Source organism: Ornithorhynchus anatinus, chromosome 5 (genome assembly GCF_004115215.2).
Source record: "Ornithorhynchus anatinus isolate Pmale09 chromosome 5, mOrnAna1.pri.v4, whole genome shotgun sequence".
In the NCBI taxonomy this organism is placed as follows: domain Eukaryota; kingdom Metazoa; phylum Chordata; class Mammalia; order Monotremata; family Ornithorhynchidae; genus Ornithorhynchus; species Ornithorhynchus anatinus.
Window position 1 is genome coordinate 100,001,192 of NC_041732.1, and position 20,367 is coordinate 100,021,558.

Genomic DNA, 20,367 nt, shown 5'->3' on the forward strand with positions numbered 1-20,367 from the left:
ATTTTTAAAGTACATTTGATTTGTGTGGGGAGAAGAAAATCCCAGCCTGATCTGCAGGCCCGGTAACCAACAACCTCTTTGTATTCACAAACAAGGTCCGGAAAGATCTTCAGAATCCAGATGAGAAGCAGGGTGGCCTAGTAAAAAGAGCACAGGCCTGGAAGTGAAAGGATCCGAGCTCTAAACCCACTTCTGCCATTTATTATTTGTTTGCTGTGTGATCTTGGGCAGTCACTTCACTTCTCTGCACCTCAGTTACCTCATCTTTACAATGAGGATTAAAACTCTGAGCCTCATGAGGGACATGGATTGTGGCCAACCTGATTATATTGTATATACCCCAGTGCTTAGTATAATGTCTAGAACATACCTGGCACTAAACAAATACCATTTAAAAAAAAAAATCAAACCAGACCTCACAAAAGTGAACTTAGTGTAATGCTCTGCACACAGTAAGCGTTCAATAAATATGATTGAATAAATGGAAAAGTGAACAAAGTTATGATGAATGAACATTCTAGCAACTGTACTATCAACCACTCAAAATCCTATGAGTTATCAAGGTTTTCCTCTCTTAACTTCTCGGTGCCTCAGTTACCTCATCTGTAAAATGGGGATTAACTGTGAGCCTCACATGGGACAACCTGATTACTCTGTATCTACCCCAGCGCTTAGAACAGTGCTCTGCACATAGTAAGCGCTTAACAAATACCAACATTTGTTAAGCGCTTACTATGTGCCAGACACTCTTCTAATCTTCGGGGTGGATACCAGCAAATCAAGTTGCACACGGTCCCTGTCCCACATGGGGCTCTCGGTCTCAGTCCCCATTTTCCAGGTGAGGTAACTGAGGCCCAGAGAAGTGAAGCGACTTGCCCGAGGTCACACAGCAGATAAGTGATGGAGGCGGGATTAGAACCCCTGACCACTGACTCCCAGGACCGTGTTCTATCCGCTACACCATGCTGCTTCTGTTTTATACCATACTGTGGAACTAAAGAAGGCTGCAACTAATTGATGGTATTTCGAGTGCTTACTGTGCACAGAATGCTGTACTAAGCGCTTGGGAGGGTATAATATAATTAGAGATTATCCCTGCTCTCCAGGCGCTTACTGTGTACAGAGCACAGTGCTAAGCACTTGGAATGATACTATAGAATAGGTAGACATAATGCCTCAAGTTGCTTTAGAATCTAGATGTATTTGGAAATGGATTCTGGCCCCCTCTGGAAAACAGAATCCGTGGATAAAGAAGAATACTTAAGAAAATTTAATAAGATTCCAAGTATTATCTCGGATAAAAAGAAAAATACCCATCCTACAGTTTGGGGGAATGAAAACTAGAGTGGAGAAGCAGTGTGACGTAGTAGAAAGAGCACGGCGCTGGAAGTCAGAGGACCTGGGTTCTAATTCTTGACCTGCCAATTGCTTGCTGTGTGACCCTGGGCAAGTCGTTTTGCTTCTGTGTGCCTCAGTTACCTCATCTGTATAATGGGAATTAAGTCCTCCTCCCTTCAATTTAGACAGTGAGCCCCATGTGGGACAGGGGTTGTAGCCAGCCTCATAAGCTTGTATCCACCCCAGTGCTTAGTACAGAGCTTGACAAATCGTATGCACTTAACAAATACCATTTAAAAAAAAAAGAAATACCTTTAAATGGCTTAGATACTGATATGATTTTCCTTACCATTTAAAAGAAAAGAAATACCTTTAAATGGCTTAGATACTGATATGATTTTCCTTTCACTTTAACTCTCTTGAAAGAGCATTTTATCTGGGATATCACCAGGGCAGCTCCATTTGGAAATTAAAAAATGAAGATAGGAATTTTCTTCCAGGGAGTAGTCTGTCAACCAATCAAACAGTCAATCGTATTTATTAAGCACTTACTGTGTGCGGAGCATGGAAGAATACAATATAACAATACAACAGACACATTCCCTGCCCACAGTGAGCTTACTGCCTAGAGAGGAAGACAAACATCAGTATAAATAAATAATGAATAATCAAGCAATCAATCCACTATACTGAGTGCAGAGCACTCTATTAAGGGCTTGGGACAGTGCAAGATAATTGAGTTGGTAAAAACAATCTCTGACCTGAAGGATTACAATCCAGTGGGGCACACAGTCAGTAAAAGAAATTACGGATAGGGGAAATGGCAGAGAATAACGGTATGGATGTAAGAGCTATGGGGTTAGAAGTGAATATCTCAGTGTTTAAGAGGTGCAGACTCAAGTGCATAAGAAAAAAGAGTGGGGGAATGAGAGATTAGTCTGGGAACTTTAGGGCGCTACAATTTTAGTAGGGCTTTGAAAATGGGAACCATGGCATAATGGATAGAGCATGGGCCAGGGAGTCAGAAGGTCAGGGGTTCTAATCCCGGCTCGGCCACTTGTCTGCTGTGTGTCCTCGGACAAATCACTTCACTTCTCTGGGCCTCGGTTCCCTCATCTGTAAAATGAAGATGAAGATGGTGAGCCCCATGTGGGACGACAGACTGTCTCCAACCCGATTTGCTTCTGTCCACCTCAGAGCTTATATACAGTGCCTGACACATAGAAAGGGCTTAATAAATACCAGGATTATTAGTAATCTAGGAATTTTTCTTCCAGAGAATATCCTCCAATGTGAAAGGGCTCCAAGAGACAAATAACAAATAGCTCAGGTTGACCAATCCCCTTGTTGTTGGGTTTTTTTTAATTTAATGGTTTTTATTAAGCACTTTTTATGTGCCAGGCACTGAACTAATCGCTGGGGTAGTAATAATAATAATAATAATAATGTTGGTATTTGTTAAGTGCTTACTATGTGCAGAGCACTGTTCTAAGCACTGGGATAGATACAGGGTAATCAGATTGTCCCACATGAGGCTCACAGTCTTAATCCCCATTATACAGATGAGGTAACTGAGGCACAGAGAAGTTAAGTGGCTTGCCTACAGTCACACAGCTGACAAGTGGCAGAGCTGGGATTCGAACCCATGACCTCTGACTCCCAAGCCCATGCTCTTTCCCCTGAGCCACGCTGGGTTGATCCAATCTAATCAGGCTGGGCACAGTCCATATCCCCCATGGGGCTCACAGTCTTAATCCCCATTTTCCAGATGAGGTAAATGAGGCCCGGCAAAATGAAATGACTTGCCCAAGGTCACATAGCAGAAAAATAGCCGAGATGGGATTAGAACCCAGGTCCTTCTGACTCCCAGGCCCGGGCTCCATCCACTAGGCCACGCTGCTTATTTCAAAGGGGGAATTAAGACAGAAAAACAGTACATCTGGTGTATTGTTTTGGAACCTGCTCTACGAAGAAAGAAAAAGTCATCCTCCAATTAGAAATGTAAACTGGTTTCGTCAGAGAAACACGGAGAAGCGGCGGGGTGAATACTAAGAGGTCGCCTTGCCTATCGCCGTTCAGAACAGACATTGTATTGTGTTCCATACTGGTTTATCCTGTCTGTGGCTTCATGGTTTTCTGCACCTTAGGCCAGAGATCTGCCAGAAGTCTGCAGAAGTTGTAATTATTGTGCCTCGTGCCTGCGGGGCACCAATGAGCGAAAAAGCACAGGGGTTGAGAATGTGGGTTTGCTTGGAGTTTACGGTTCATATATGAAAAAGCTCCTTTCCCGATCTGAGTCATGGCCAGCGTTTGACCGGTAGGTTCAAAACGACACTGAGGAATCTGAGCAGGGTACGGAAGCAGCGTGGCTCAGTGGAAAGAGCTCGGGCTTTGGAGTCAGAGGTCATGGGTTCGAATGCCGGCTCTGCCACTTGTCAGCTGTGTGACTCTGGGCAAGTCACTTAACTTCTCTGTGCCTCCATTACCTCATCTATAAAATGGGGATTAAGACTGTGAGCCCCACGTGGGACGACCTGCTTCCCTTGTGTCTACCCCAGCGCTTAGAACAGTGCTCTGCACATAGTAAGCGCTTAACAAGTACCAACATCATTAAGGACCAAGCAGAAGTTTTAAGTAGAAAGGTTCGGAAAATGTCTTAGACAGAACATCCTTTGAAAGCGATGTGGGAAGGCACGTTCTAAAGGAAACTGAGCAGATTGGATCACTCTGTCCCGTTCAAAAGGCTCGGCTTCTCATCTCATTTCGCTTAACTTCCACCGCTTTCTGGGTGACTTAACTGTTAACTGCTATTAATCTATCGCCAAGGCATTTTTCTTAAGAAGATAGATACATTTACACGGCCTACGGTCGGGACCGGCCCGTCTGGAAAGTCTGCGAGTCGGAGTTTTGTTCAGATAAGGAAACAAAGGCGAACGAAACTAGGTCACTCAGTTTTGCGGGAGTGGGGCGGGGGGAGGCGGTGTGGACACAGTCGGGCTTGGGTGGCTTTTGCTGGATTAGAAAACAATAAGGGACCCGTATTCTTGAAAGTTGGGAAATGTAATGCCTCTGGCAAGACATCATCTTGGTAAGTAGAGCTTAGTGTTTTCACAGTTGGGATCTGGTGTGAATCCGAAAGACAGAATATAAACTGCATTTCGTAGTTATTGAGCGCTTACTGTGTGAGGAGCACTGTACTGAGCGCTCAGGAGAGTACAATAGAACAATAAATGGACATCTTCCCTGCCCACAACGAGCTAGAGGCTGCAGTATTGACACTCAGAAAAAGGGAGACAGCTCGACATCGGAGACAGAAACAACTTGAAGGGAGTAATATTACTACTACTACTATATAATAACTGTGGTGTTTATTAAGCACTTCCATAGGCCAAGCAGCATACTAAGTGCCACGGTTGTTATAAGCAAATTGGATTGGACGCGTCCCTGTCCCACGTGGGGCTCACGATCTTCATCCCCATTTTACAGATAAGGGAACTGAGGCCCAGAGAGTGAAGTGACTTCGGCTCAGAGGAAAGAGCACAGGTTGCGAGTCAGAGGTCATGGGTTCTAATCCCGACTCCACCACTTGTCAGCTGGGTGACGTTGGGCAAGTCACTTAGCTTCTCTGTGCCTCAGTTACCTCTTCTGTTGAAGCAGCATGGCTCAGTGGAAAGAGCACGGGCTTTGGAGTCAGAGGTCATGGGTTCGTATCCCGGCTCGGCCACTTGTCAGCTGTGTGACTTTGGGCAAGTCACTTAACTTCTCAGTGCCTCAATTACCTCATCTGTAAAATGGGGATTAAGACTGTGAGCCCCACGTGGGACAACCTGATTCCCCTGAGTCTACCCCAGCGCTTAGAACAGTGCTCGGCACATAGTAAGCGCTTAACAAATACCACCATTATTATTATTATTATCTGTTAAATGGGGATTAAGGCTGTGAGTCCCACGTGGGACAACCTGATCACCTTGTATCCCCGCCGTGCTTAGAACAGTGCTTCGCACATAGTAAGCACTTAACATATACCGTCATCATCAAGGTAACACAGCAGGCAATTGGCAGAGCTGGGATGAGAACTCAGGTCCTTCTAACTCCCAAGCCTATGCGCTAACCATTAGGCCATGCTGCTTCATAAACCAAAGTGAGAGAAGCTAAATTGCAGAGAGAGTCTCTCAAGCAGAAACATGAGAAATCAGTGAGTTCATTCATTCATTCAGTCGTATTTATTGAGTGCTTGCTGTGTGCAGAGCACTGTACTAAGCGCTTGGAATGTACAATTCAGCAACAGGTAGAGACAATCCCGGTCCAACAACGACCTCACCGTCTACAAGGGGGAGACAGACAATAAAACAAAACAAGTAATCAGGCAGTCAATTCAGTAGTGAGTTGTCATTTGGAAGCTTATGCTGCTGTGATTCATTGCTTTCTGATACTATTTTTATTTTGTTTTGGGTTTTTTGGTTTTTTATGGTATTTATTAGGCGCATAGTTTTTGTCAAACACTGTTCTAAGCTCTGGGATAGGTACAGGTTAATTAGGTCAGAAAGAGTCCCCGTCCTGCATGGGGCTCACAGTCTAAGTAGGATGGAGAACAGACATTGAATCCCCATTTTACAGTTGAGGGAACTGAGGCACAGAGAACTTGAGTTTCTTGCCCAAGGACATACAGCAAGCAGCTGGCAGAACTGGGATTAGAACTCAGGTCTTCTGACTCCCAGTCCCATGCTCTTAAGTTCAATTGTATTTATTGAGCACTTACTGTGTTCAAAGCACACTTAAGGGCCTTCCACTAGACGATGCCATTTCTCCACTTTTTCATCATTATCATTAGTGGTATTTATTGAGTGCTTACTATGTGCTCAGCACTGATTTCCACGTTCGCTCTGATTTTTGAGTATTCCATCTTACACAAGATGGCACACCCATGATAGATAGAATGACTTTGCCAAAAGTGATTTCTCGAATCGGATTAGCATGTATCTACTCCAGAGCTTAATGCAATTCCTGGCACATTGTAAGCACTTAATCATAAAAACATAAAACAGTGAAGCAGGCTTCATTTGGCTTCTTAAAATAAATGGAATCGCAGAATCACTGTGGAATCATGGAATAATAGTGTATCCAGCTATGAGCACCATACTTTTCTCATTCTCAAATTCAGTAGATGTTACTCTAGCTACAGATATCTACCCGTGGTCCGATACAACCTAGAGCCGACTATAACTTACATTGGACCCATCAGTCAATGATATTTACTGAGCACTGACTGTGTGCAGAGCACTGTACTAAACTCTTGGGAGAGTACAATACCATAAAGTTGGTAGACACATTCCCTGCCCGCAAAGAGTTTATGATCTTCAAGGGGCAACAGACATTAAAATAAATGTCAAACAACAGAAATAATGAGTAAAAGATATGACCATAATGTTGACTTTCCAATTGTCCCTTAAAGTTGGGAGGAGGTGTCGATTCTTGCCACACCCCACATTCAGGAAAACTGGGGTTGAAATATACACTGCGTACACGTGTACTCTTGCACAAATCAGTTTCTTTTCAACACTGCGATACACTGTGTAGAGTCTTGTCATGTCAGATGAATGTGCTCTATGTCCTTACAGTATTTTAGCCCAAATACATTGTGGAAACTTGTGTTATGGCAGAATTGAGGGAATAATAAATTTAACCATCTGGGTAGTGCAGGTTGATTAAAAAGATTGTTGTGAGTTGGAAGATAATTTGAGGATATCTACATGGTTGTAGCCTGGCAGATTAATAATAATAATAATAATGATGGTATTTGTTAAGCGCTTACTATGTGCTACGCATTGTTCTAAGCACTGGGATAGATACCAGGCAATCAGGTTGTTCCAAGTCTTAATCCCCATTAATGAGGGATAGTTGAGTTCTATCCATTGATCAATCAATCATATTAATTGAGAGCTTACTGTCTTTAAGGTCTCTAGTAATGAGGTCAGTGGATCAACCTCTGGAAAAATATCAGGGTTATTTCACTCATTTACTGAGCACTTATTGGGTGCAGAGCATTCATTCATTCATTTAATCATTTATTGAGCACCTCCTTTGTGTAGAGCACTGTACTAAGCACTTGGAAAGTACAATTCAGCAACAAATAGAGACAGCCCTGCCCACAATGGGCTCACAGCCTAGAAGGGGAGAGACAGACAACAAAACAAGTAAACAGGCATCAGTAGCATCAACATGAATAAATAGAATTACAGATATATATGCACTCATCGAAACAAGTAAACAGGCATCGATATAAATAAATAGAATTATAGATAGGTACATAAATGCACGAGTGCTCTGGGGCGGGGAAGGGGGTAGAGCAAAGGGAGCAAGTTGGGGCGATGGTGAGGAAAAGGGGGACTCAGTCTGGGAAGGCCTCCTGGAAGAGGTGAGCCTTCAGTAGGGCTTTGAAAGGGGGGAAGAGCACTGTATCCTGTACTTGGGAGAGTACAGTATAAAAGAGTTGATAGACATAACCCCTGCCCACAAGGAGCTTACATTTGTAATCGCCTCTCCAATAAATCCTATAATAGAGCAGGACTGTTACCAGCCTAGTTCTGAAAGTCACAAACCTATTTTCTCCTTGACAATTACTGGACCAAAATCACGGAGGTCCTTGAAGGGAAAAAGCCAAAGCCAACTGAGCCACTAACAATTTTCCTCTGAGGAAAAGTCATACTAAACGGCCCGGATCCGTTCATGCACAGTGAGTAGCTCTTCATCAATCAGTCGATTTTATTTATTAAGCGCTTCCTGAGTGCGAAGCACTTTATTAAGCTCTTGGGAGAGTGCGATGTAACAGACTTGGTAGACACGTTCCCTGCCCATAAAGAGCTCACAGTCTACAGGGGCAGATGGAGATCAATGTAAATAAATAAACTGTGGATATAGATATAAGTGCAGTGGGGAGTAAAATATTCATAAATCTATAAATTTATATAATTGAAAATAAATTATATATGATTAAATTATATAAATTATATTCTATGTAATATATAAATTTATATATTATATAAATAATGGGGAATAAAAGGGGCAAAACCAAGATCAAGGGTGACGCAGAAAGGAGTGGGAGAGGAAGAAATGAAGCCCTAAATGGGGAAGGCCTCTTGGAGGAGGTGTGCCTTCATTAAAACTTTGAAGGTGGGGAAACTGGTTTTGTTTGCACAGAGGAAAGAAATCACATCTGCAGAGTTTAATGGTCTGGAAACTGCTTTGGAACACACTGTCTTAGGACAAGTTCTGTGAATGTGTGATAGTAAAGGTGTTCATTGAGAGCCTTCTCCATTTAAAAAAAGCACTTGAGAAAGTCCAAAGGAAACACAAGACACATACCCTGCCCTCAAGGAGTTTACCATTTAATGGAGGCAGACGTGAAAATATTTACCGAGCGTAGCATCAGCGTAATAAATAATTGTGCAATTGTATGTGTATATCCATATATGTATTTTTATATATACATATGTATGTGCTGAAGGTGGGTGTAAGTAAATACAGAAGGGCTAGAGGAGGATGTTGGATGGTAGGCCTCAGGGAATTAGGAATTAATCGGGGAAGGTTTGTGAGAGAATAATCATAAAAATTGCGGTGCTTGTCAGACTTACCTGTGCTAAGCACACCCTGGAAGAGATACAAGATAAATCGGGTTGGACACAGTCCTTGCCGGCCATGGGGGCAACAGTCCGAGGGGTAGATCAAGACACTGAGGCACAGAGAAGTTAAATGACTTGCCCAAGGTCATACAGCAGGCAGGTGCAGAGCTTCGAGTAAAACAGCTCCCATTCCCCAACCCAGTGAAAATCCTGTGTGAGCAGAGAGAGCACAGGATATAAGAAGGGTGTGAGCTCATTGTGGACAGGGAATGTGCCCATTCTATTGCTCCATTGTACGCTCCCAAGAGCGTAGTCCAGTGTTCTGCACAGAGTAAGCGCTCAATAAATATGACTGACTGACTGACTGTTAGTCCATTCCAAAGGACACAGGGTAGTGGCTTTTTCAGCTCCTTACAACCCCACTCTGCCCCAGCCATTCTCTGCAGCTGCTGGAACATTTGGGAGGAAGGGCTGTTGGGTACTATTCTGCAGCTGCATATGGGCCACTTGTCTGCTGTGTGACTGTGGACAAGTCACTTAACTTCTCTGTGCCCCAGTTCCCTCATCTGTAAAATGGGGATTAACTGTGAGCCTCACGTGGGATAACCTGATCACCCTGTATCTACCCCAGCGCTTAGAACAGTGCTCTGCACATAATAATAATAATAATAATGTTGGTATTTGTTAAGCGCTTACTATGTGCCAAGCACTGTTCTAAGCGCTGGGGTAGACATAGGGGAATCAGGTTGTCCCACGTGGGGCTCACAGTTTTAATCCCCATTTTACAGATGAGGGAACTGAGGCACAGAGAAGTTAAGTGACTTGCCCACAGTCACACAGCCGACAAGTGGCAGAGCTGGGATTCGAACTCATGAGCTCTGACTCCAAAGCCCGTGCTCTTTCCATTGAGCCACGCTGCGCTCTCCTTCCCTGCCCCTCTCTGGATGGCCTTGCATAATCTAAAATGGATCCTCAGAGGTCGGGCATGAGTTAGGTAATGGGAGGAGCCAGCACAGTGGCTGGGATCTTGAGGCGATATAATCAATTATTAATAATAATAATAATAATAATTGTCATACTTGTTCAATGCTTATTTTTTAAAAAAATACTATTCGTGAAGCCCTTACTATCCCCCAGGAACTGTGCAATGCACTGGGGCAGACACAAGGTAATCAGGTTGAACACAGTCCCTGTCTCACGTTGGGCTCACAGTCCTAATCCCCATTTTACAGAAGAGGAAACTGAGGCCCAGAGAAGTGAAATAACTCGCCCAAGGTCACACAGCAGACAAGTGGCGGAGCCGGGATCAGAACCCAGGTCTTCTGACTCCCGGACCCGTGCTCCTTACGCTAGGCCCCTGGTAAACTGAACAGCCCCAGCCCCTGTTCCACCACTGACCCACAGTGACCCACGCTCGCCACCATCTCGATTGAAAGTGGGAGAAATTCTCGTGCTCAGCTCAGAGCTGATGCCACGAAGGTCCGCGGCCAAAAAGGCTGCTGGAAGTATTTTTCAGACGGATGCTCCGGGGGAGCCGGGCACGGAGAAAAGCCCTGGCCTAGTGCAAAGAGCCTGCGACTGATCCCAGCTCCACCGCCTGCCTGACGCGCCACCTTGGCCAAGTCACTTCACTTCTCCGGCCCTCAGTTTCCTTATCTGTAAAATGGGGATTCAATCCTGTACTCCCTCCTATTAATAATAATTATGATATTTGTTAAGAGCTTCCTGTGTGCCAGGCACTGTACAAAGCAATGGGGTGGATACCGGTAAATTGGGTTGGACACAGTCCCTGTCCCACGTGGGGCTCACAGTGAGTCTGATCAGAGATCGAGTCTGACCTGATTATCTCGGCTCTCCCCCACATCGATCAGTGGTAATTATTGGGCACTTATTTTGTGCAGAGCTCTATACTAATAATAATGATGGTATTTGAAAGAGCTTACTGTGCACCGGGGACTGTTCTAAGCACTAGGGTAGATAGACATAAGATAATTGGGTTGGATACTATACCTGTTCCACGTAGGGTTCACAGTCTTAATCCCCATTTTACAGATGTGGGAACCAAGGCACAGAGATGTGAAGTGACTTGCCCAAGGTCACCCAAAATACAGTGGCGGAGTGGGGATGACCTTGGGCAAGCCATTTCACTTCTCTATACCTCAGCTACCTCATCTATAAAATGGGGATTAAGACTGTGAGCCCCATGTGGGACAACTTGATTACCTTGTAATAATAATAATATTGGTATTTTTTAAGCCCTTACTATGTGCAGAGCACTGTTCTAAGCCCTGGGGGAGATACAGGGTAATCAGGTTGTCCCACGTGAGGCTCACAGTTAATCCCCATTTTACAGGTGAGGTAACTGAGGCACAGAGAAGTTAAGTGACTCGCCCACAGTCACACAGCTGACAACTGGCAGAGCCGGGAGTCGAACCCATGACCTCTGACTCCGAAGCCCACGCTCTTTCCACTGAGCCAGAGGAGAATTATGAAAAGGAAGATGATAAATCCACATACATGATAGAAAACAGGGATCATCAGGATCCAGCTCCTTATCCTAGAGGAAAGGATGGTAGTGGCTAACTCCTGCTACATCCTTTCCTTCCAAGTGGGACTTGAACTCAAAACCTCCTGCTGCTGTATTCCTATACACTAAGCAGGGTCTGAGAGTCAGAAGGTCTTGGGTTCTAATCCCGGCTCGGCCACTTGGTTGCTTGGGTAAGTCACTTCACTTCTCTGTGTCTCAGTACCCTCTTCTGCAAAATGGGGATTAAGACTGTGAGCCCCATATGGGACGGAGTCTGTGTGAGCCCCATGTGGGACGGAGACTGTGTCCAGAGCTTAGTCCAGTGCCCGGCACATAGTAAGTGCGTAAAAAGATACAAGATAATAAATAAGATGAGGAGGCAGAACAGATTTTGAATCCCTATTTTACAGGTGAGGTAAAATGTCTGCTGTGTGACCTTAGGCAAGTCACTTCATTCTCTGGCCTCAGTAAAATGGGGATTAAGAGTGTGAGCCCCATGTGGGACAAGGGACTGTGTCCAACCTGATTCACTTGTATCTCCCCCAGTGCTTAGAACAGTGATTGACACTTAGGAAGTGCTTAATAAGTACCATCATTATTACTTTTAGATGAGGTAACTGAGGCACAGACAAGGTAAGTCCTTCGCTCAAGGTTACACAGCAGGCAGGTGGTGGAGTCAGGATAGTTATTATTATTATTATTCATTCAATAGTATTTATTGAGCGCTTACTATGTGCAGAGCACTGTACTAAGTGCTTGGGATGAACAAGTCGGCAACAGATAGAGACAGTCCCTGCCGTTTGACGGGCTTACGGTCTAATCGGGGGAGACGGACAGACAAGAACAATGGCAATAAACAGCGTCAAGGGGAAGAACATCTCGTAAAAACCGATGGCAACTAAATAGAATCGAGGCGATGTACAATTCATTAACAAAATAAATAGGGTAACGAAAATATATACAGTTGAGCGGACGGGTACAGTGCTGTGGGGATGGGAAGGGAGAGGTGGAGGAGCGGAGGGAAAAGGGGAAAATGAGGCTTTAGCTGCGGAGAGGTAAAGGGGGGATGGCAGAGGGAGTAGAGGGGAAAGAGGAGCTCAGTCTGGGAACGCCTCTTGGAGGAGGTGATTTTTAAGTAGGGTTTTGAAGAGGGAAAGAGAATCAGTTTGGCGGAGGTGAGGAGGGAGGGCGTTCCAGGACCGCGGGAGGACGTGACCCGGGGGTCGACGGCGGGACGGGCGAGACCGAGGGACGGCGAGGAGGTGGGCGGCAGAGGAGCGGAGCGTGCGGGGTGGGCGGTAGAAAGAGAGAAGGGAGGAGAGGTAGGAAGGGGCAAGGTGATGGAGAGCCTTGAAGCCTAGAGTGAGGAGTTTATTATTATGTCATCTCTGATTTCTCTAAGGCAGATAACTTTAGGTATCTTTTTAAACATGACAACCTCCACAGAAGGCCACTGACAAACCCTACCATCATTCTTAATAACAAAAATAATAGCAATAATAATGGTAGTTATGGTATCTGTTAAGGACTTACTATGTGCCAAACATTTTTTTAAACACGGGGGTAGATACAGGTAATCAGGTTGTACACAGTCTTTGTCCCACATGGAGCTCACAGTCTTCATCCCCACTTTCCAGATGAGGTAACTGAAGCCCAGAGAAGTGAAGTGACTTACCCAAAGTCGCTCGGTAGACAAGGGTCGGAGCCGGGATTAAAGCCCATATTCTCTGACTCATTCATTCATTCAACCATATTTATTGAGCACTTACTGTGTGCAGAGCACTGTATTAAGCGCTCGGAAAATACAGTGCAGCAATAAAGACAGACAATCCCTGCCCACGATGGGCCTACATCGTAGGGGAGACAGACATCAAAACAAGTAAACAGACATCAGTATAAATAAATAGACTCCCAAGCCCGGGCTCTTGCCACTAATAATAACAATAATAAATGTGGTCTTTGTTAAGAACTTATTAAGCGCCAGGCAGTGTGCTAAGCAAATCGGGGTGGACACGGTCCCTGTCCCCGACGGGGCTCGCGGTCTCAACCTCCATTTTCCAGATGAGGTACCAGAGGTCCAGAGCAGCGAAGTGACTCGCCCAAGCCCACAGAGCAGACAAGCGACGGAGCCGGGATTAGCACCCCTGCCCTTCTGACTCGCGGGCCCGTGCTCGCTCCTCTCCGCCTTGCCGCTAGGCCGGCCCGCTTCCCGCCCTTCCTCCCGGGGTGTGAAATCCCCGACGCTGAGCCGTCCCTGTCGTGCTCTCCCCAGCTTCCGCAGGTTCACCCGCTCCAATAGCGTGACGGCGGCCGTGCAGGCGGACCTGGACTTCCACGAGAGCCCGGACAGCCCCCCGGCCCCTCGGGACGACGGCAGCCCGGGCCCGGCTCCCGCCTCCCGCCAGGTGTCCCGGGACGCGGGCACCTCCACCGTCAGCATCCAGGGCTCCGGGAACCACTACCACGCCTGCGCCGCGGACGATGACTTTGACGCGGATTTTGACCCTTCCATCCTGCCCCCTCCCGACCCCTGGATCGACTCGATCACGGAAGACCCCTTGGAGGCCGTCCACAGGTCAGTGTGTCACCGCGACGGCCACTGGTTCCTCAAGCTCCTCCAGGCCGAGAGGGACCGGATGGAAGGTTGGTGTCAGCAGATGGAGAGAGAAGAGCGGGAGAATAATTTGCCCGACGACAGTAAGTACCATCCATTTCTGTTCTCGTGCGCCTTCCCCGCGTCCGTTCCTAAACGAATAAGATGTCCCGTTCCAGCTGATAGTAATAATAATATATATGTATTAATAATATAATCTATTTTATTAGCACTGAGGTGGATACAAGGAAATCAGATTGGACACAGTCCCGCACCCACACGGAGCTCATACTCTCCATCTCCATTTCACAGATCAGGGAACTGAAGCCCGAAGAAGTGAAGTGACTTGCCCAAGGCAACATGGCAGACAAGTGGCGGAGCTGGCGTTAGAACCCATGACTTCTGACTCCCAGGCCCGGTTCCTATCCGCTAAGCCACGCTGCTTCTAATAATAATAATTGCGGTATTTCTGAAGCACTTACTCTGTCCTGGGCACTGTAGTAGATGCAAACAGATCGAGTTGGACGCGATCCCTGTCCCAAATGGGGCTCAGAGTCTCAATCCCCATTTTACAGATGAGGTAACTGAGGCCCAGAGAAGTGAAGTGACTTGCCCAAGGTCACACAGCAGACGTGAGGCAGATCTGGGATTAGAACCCATGACTTCTGACTCTCAGGCCCGGGCTCTATCCACTAAGCCATGCTGCTTCTAATAATAATAATTGTGGTATTTGTTAATAATAATAATAATGTTGGTATTTGTTAAGCGCTTACTATGTGCAGAGCACTGTTCTAAACGCTGGGGTAGACACAGGGGAATCAGGTTGTCCCACGTGGGGCTCACAGTCTTTATCCCCATTTTCCAGATGAGGTAACTGAGGCCCAGAGAAGTGAAGTGACTTGCCAACAGTCACACAGCTGACAAGTGGCAGAGCAGGGATTTGAACCCATGACCTCTGACTCCAAAGCCCGTGCTCTTTCCACTGAGCCACGCTGCTTTCTCTTACTCTGTCCTGGGCACTTTAGTAGAAACAAGCAAATCGAGTTGGATGCAGTCCCTGTCCCAAATGGGGTTCAGAGTCTCAATCCCCATTTTACAGATGAGGTAACTGAGGCCCAGAGAAGTGAAGTGACTTGCCCAAGGTCACACAGCAGACGTGGGGCGGATCTGGGATTAGAACCCATGACCTTCTGACTCCCAGACCCGCGGTCTATCCACTACATCACTGTCACCTGCCTGCCCACCCACGGCTCTCAACTAGATAAACCAGGCAGAACCGGCGGTCAGCACAGACGCTAAGGCTCTCAAGATATTAACAATTGTGGTATTTCTCCAGACCTTACTCTGTGCCAAGTACTGTACTAAATGCTGAGGGAAATACAAGATCAGCAGGTCCCACACGGGGCTCACGGTCTAAGTAGGAGGGAGAACAGAGATTGGATCCTTATTTGGCAGATGAGGGAACTGAGGCACAGAGAGGTTAAGGGACTGGACCAAGGTCACATAACAGACAAGTGGTGGAGCTGGGATTAGAATCCAGGCCTGGGCTCTTGCCACTAGGCCATGTTAGTTTTTATAACATGATCATGGAAAGGATGGTGGAGGTATGGAAAAAATAAATGCACAGACATACGTGGCTCAGCGGAAAGAGCACGGGCTTGGGAGTCAGAAGTCATGGGTTCGAATCCGGGCTCTTCCACTTGGCAGCCATGTGACTGTGGGCAAGTCACTTAACTTCTCTGTGCCTCAGTTACCTCACCTGTAAAATGGGGATGAAGACTGGGAGCCTCACGTGGGACAAGCTGATTACCCCGTATCTACCCCAGTGCTTAGAACAGTGCTCTGCACATAGTAAGCACTTAGCAAATACCAACATTGTTATTATTATTATTATTATAACGAGGCCTAGTGGTTACAGCACTGGCCTGGGAGTCAGTAGAACCTGCATTCTAATCCCAAATCCACCACTTTGTCTGCTGTGTGTGAGCTTGGGCAAGTCATTTAACTTCTCTGTGCCTCAGTTGCCTCATCTGTAAAATGGGAATCAAGACCGACTGTTTCCAATACAATTCGCTTGTATTCATTCATTCAATCATATTTATTGAGCACTTTCTGTGTGCAGAGCACTGTACTAAGCACTTGGAAAGTACAATTCGGCAACAAAAAGAGACGATCCCTATCCAACGGGCTCACCGTCTAGAAGGGGGGAGACAGACAACAATACAAAAGAAAGCAGCTTGTATCTACGCCAGTGCTTTGCACACTTCCTGGCATATAATAAGTGCTTCACCTATTATTATAATTATTACGTAGCAGCCTTTAACTCTCAAAGTTGCAGGAAACGTTTTCTCCTCGGGGAAGCAAGTGATGACATTTTGTCAGGTCATTTGTTAGAGGCGGGTTTTCCCACTGTCAGCTGGCTATAAAGGGCCTAAGTGTGGTATTTGTTAAGCACTTACACTGTATCGGGCGGTGTCGTGGATACAAGCAAATCGGGTTGGACACAGTCCCTGTTCCACATGGGGCTCCCAGTCTCAATCCCCATTTTACAGATGAGGTAACTGGGGCCCAGAGAAGTGAAGTAACTTGACCAAGGTCACACAGCAGACACGTGGTGGAGTCGGGATTAGAACCCATGAACTTCTGACTCCCAGGCCTGGGCTCTATGCACTACATCACTGTCACCCGCTGTCACCTGGTAACTCTAGCTGGGGTTCCACATGTTGAACCAAAGGAAATCTGACGAGAAAGTCCCGAAGTAACCCGGGAAAAGCAGTGTGGGCGAATGAATTGGGCACACGGCAGGCCTGAGTTCTAATCCTGACTCCACCATCCGCTTCCTTGGACAATAGACTTACCTCATCTGTGCCTCGGTTTCCTCATCTGTATAATGGGGATTCCAAACCTATTCTACCTCACTGCTAGAGACCTTGGCCCATGTGGGGCATGGGGTCTGTCTCATCTTATTATCTTATATCTACCCTAGTGCTTAGAAAAGTGCTTGACACATCTTTAGCATTTAACAAAACCCACAATCATTATTAATATCATTATTGTGGTTAAGCCAATAGTTTTAAGGATCAAAATGATCAATAGTTTAAGAGTTAACTTGTAAAATAAATCTCCAGTGAGCGTAATTGGTGATGAGGAAATGGAAAATAGAGAGCAAAGGCTACGTCTAGAAAGTAATAAGTAAAATTGTGTGTTAGTTGAGTGCTATGTATGTGCCAAACTCTAGATCTAAGTACTAGTGTACATGCAAGATAATCAAGTTGGACACAGGCTCAGTGGAAAGAGCAAGGGCTTGGGAGTCAGAGGTCATGAGTTCAAATCCTGGCTCTGCCACTTGTCAGCTGTGTGACTGTGGGCAAGTCACTTCACTTCTCTGTGCCTCTGTTACCTCATCTGTAAAATGGAGATTAACTGTGAGCCTCACGTGGGACAACCTGATGACCCTGTATCTACCCCAGCGCTTAGAACAGTGCTCGGCACATAGTAAGCGCTTAACAAATGGCCACATTATTATTATCGTTACAGTCTCTGTCCTACTCGTAGCTTCCAATCTGAGAAGGAGAGCAGTTACTGAATCCCCATTTTGCATCTGAGGAACCTGGGGTATAGAGCAGTTAAATATCTTGTCCACATAGCAGGCATTCAGTTTAGCTGAGATTAAAACCCAGGTCCTTTGAGTCTCAGGCCCACACTTTTTTTAATGTTATTTCTTAAGTGCATCCTACGTGCAATTCCTGGCACATTGTATTCTATTTATTGCTATTGTTTTTGTCTGTCTGTCTCCCCCAATTAGACTGTAAGCCCGTCAGTGAACAGGGACTGTCTCTATCTGTTGCCAATTTGTACATTCCAAGCGCTTAATACAGTGCTCTGCACATAGTAAGCGCTCAATAAATACTATTGAATGAATGAATGAATAATATGGAATAATCAGGTTGGACACAGTCCCTGTCCCACCAGGGGCTCAAGGCCCTAATCCCCATTTTGCAGATAGAGAAGCAGCATGACCTAGTGAATAGAGCACTGGTCTGGAAATCAGAAAGTCATGGGTTCTAATCCTGGATGTGCCACTTGTCTGCTGTGTGACCTTGGGAAAGTCAATTATCTTCTCTATGCCTCAGTTCCCTCATCTGTAAAATGGGGATTAAGACTGTGAGCCCCAAATGGGATTATTTTGTATCTACCCCAGCTCTTAGAACCATGCCTGGTACATAGTAAGAGCTTAACAACTACCATAATTATTATTATTATTATTATTATTATTATGAGATAACTGAAACAGGGAGAAGTGAAGCGATTTGTCCCAAGTCACACTGCAGACAAGTGGTGGAGTTGGAATTAGAATCCATTACCTTCTGACTCCCAAGCCTGTGCTCTTTCCACTAGGCTATCCATCAATCAATCAGGGGTGTTTCTAGAGTGCTTACTGTATGCAGAGCACTGTACTAAGCGCTTGAGAAAGTAAAATATAACTGAGTTGGTAAACACGTTCCCTGACCATAACAAGTTTACGGTCTAGAGGGGGAGACAGACATTAAATAAATAGATTATAAATACGTCTTCTAGAAAGCCTCATTGCCAAAAAATAGTTTCCTGACCCCACTTTCAGATCTCACATTGGGTTAGGCCAAGTCATCTGTACCAAAAGTGATCAAAATCCTGTCAGCCTATTTAAGTGAGAACTGGATTAAGATGTCAAACTTTTTGAGGTTTATCTCCAAATTAGCAGTTTTACTGAGTTCATGATTCCTCCCGTTATTCTCCAGAGGCCTAAGAAAGAGTACAGGACCTCTTTTGAAGAGGTCAGAGAGAGAGAGTCACCTAGAGAGCCTGGAGGAGACAGTGAAAAGCAGAGTGGCTTGGTGGATAGATCATGGTCCCGAGAGTCAGAAGGATCTGGGTTCTAATCCCAGCTCTTCCACTTGTCTGCTGTGTGACCTTGGGCAACTCACTTCACTTCTCTGGGTCTCAGTTACCTCATCTGTAGAATGGAGATTAAAACTGTGAGTCCCTTGTAGGACATGGACTGTGTCCAACCTGATTAGCTCGTATCTACCCCATTGCTTAATGCAGGTGCCTGGCACATAGTAAGCTCATAACAAATACCATAAAAAAAGACAATGGAGAGGGTGGGCAAGAATCCAGCAGTGGGGATCAGGGAGAGGCAAATTGAGCCAGTCTTTCCTCAGAGATAAGATCCCAAGGCCAGGCTCTCTCTAACACCCCAGCCTTTTCTCCTCTTCACTCCCCAAAGCTGGTTTCCCTGGCCAATTCTCTCCTATCCTAAGTGCTGGAAAACAATATTCTGAGGAGAATTAGGTATTGTTCCTGCCCCCTGAGGAGCATCAGTCTAATGTTGGGGACGGTTGGTGACAGACACATAAGGAAAGGTGAAACAAGACAAAACAGAAAACTACTTTGGGGAAGCAGCGTGGCCTAGTGGAAGGAACATAAGCTTGGGGTCAGAGGACCTGGGTTCTCCTCCCAGCCTGGCCACTTTCCTACTGAACAAGTCATTTAGCTTCTCTGAGCCTCAGTTACCTCATCAGTAAAATGGGGATTAAATCCTCTTGCCTCCAGTTAAGACTGGGAGCCCCATGTGGGATAGGGACTAGGTCCAACCTGATTATCTTGTATCTAGCCCCAGGGCTTAGTACAATGTTTGGCCTATTGTAATAGCTTAATAAGTACCATTTTATTTATTTAATTTTTAAAGAACATGAGAAGTCAGGCCCATGCGTGGCTTAGTGGAAAGAGCCCGGGCTTGGGAGTCAAAGGACATGGGTTCTAATCCCAGCTCTGCCAGTTTTCTGCTACGTGACCTTGGGCAAGCCAGTTAACTTCTCTGTGCCTCAGTTGCCTCGTCTGTAAAATGGGGATTTAGCCTGTGAGCCCCACGTGGGACAACCTGATTACCTTGTATCTAACCCAGCACTTAGAACAGTGCTTGGCATATAGTAAACGCTTCACAAATACCATAACCATCATCATCATCATCAACAATTACCATATTGGGAAACAGCATGGCCTAATGGATAGAGCACAGGCCTGGGACTCAGAAGGTTATGGATTCCAACTCTGCTTCTGCCACTTGTCCGCTGTGTGGCCTTGAGCAAGCCACTTGCATCTCTGTACCTCAGTTGCCTCATCTGTAAAATGGGGACTAAGACTGTGACCCCCCATGTGGGACAGGGACTGTGTCCAACCTGATTAGCTTGTATCCACCCCTGCACTTAGTAGAGTGCCTGGTACATAGTAGATGCTTAACAAATACCATA

At 45.8% G+C, this 20,367-nt stretch overlaps 1 protein-coding gene across 5 annotated transcripts in view; it reads left to right on the plus strand.

Annotated features, from left to right (window-relative positions):
• The window catches only part of DLGAP1 (DLG associated protein 1), a 978,335-nt gene that overhangs the window by 921,164 nt on the left and 36,804 nt on the right, over positions 1-20,367 (plus strand). For all 5 annotated transcript variants that reach the window (XM_029066588.2, XM_029066589.2, XM_029066592.2 and 2 more), the window contains one exon: positions 13,757-14,181. In XM_029066588.2, the coding sequence (XP_028922421.1) occupies positions 13,757-14,181 (425 nt within the window). The remainder of the gene's footprint in view (positions 1-13,756; positions 14,182-20,367) is intronic.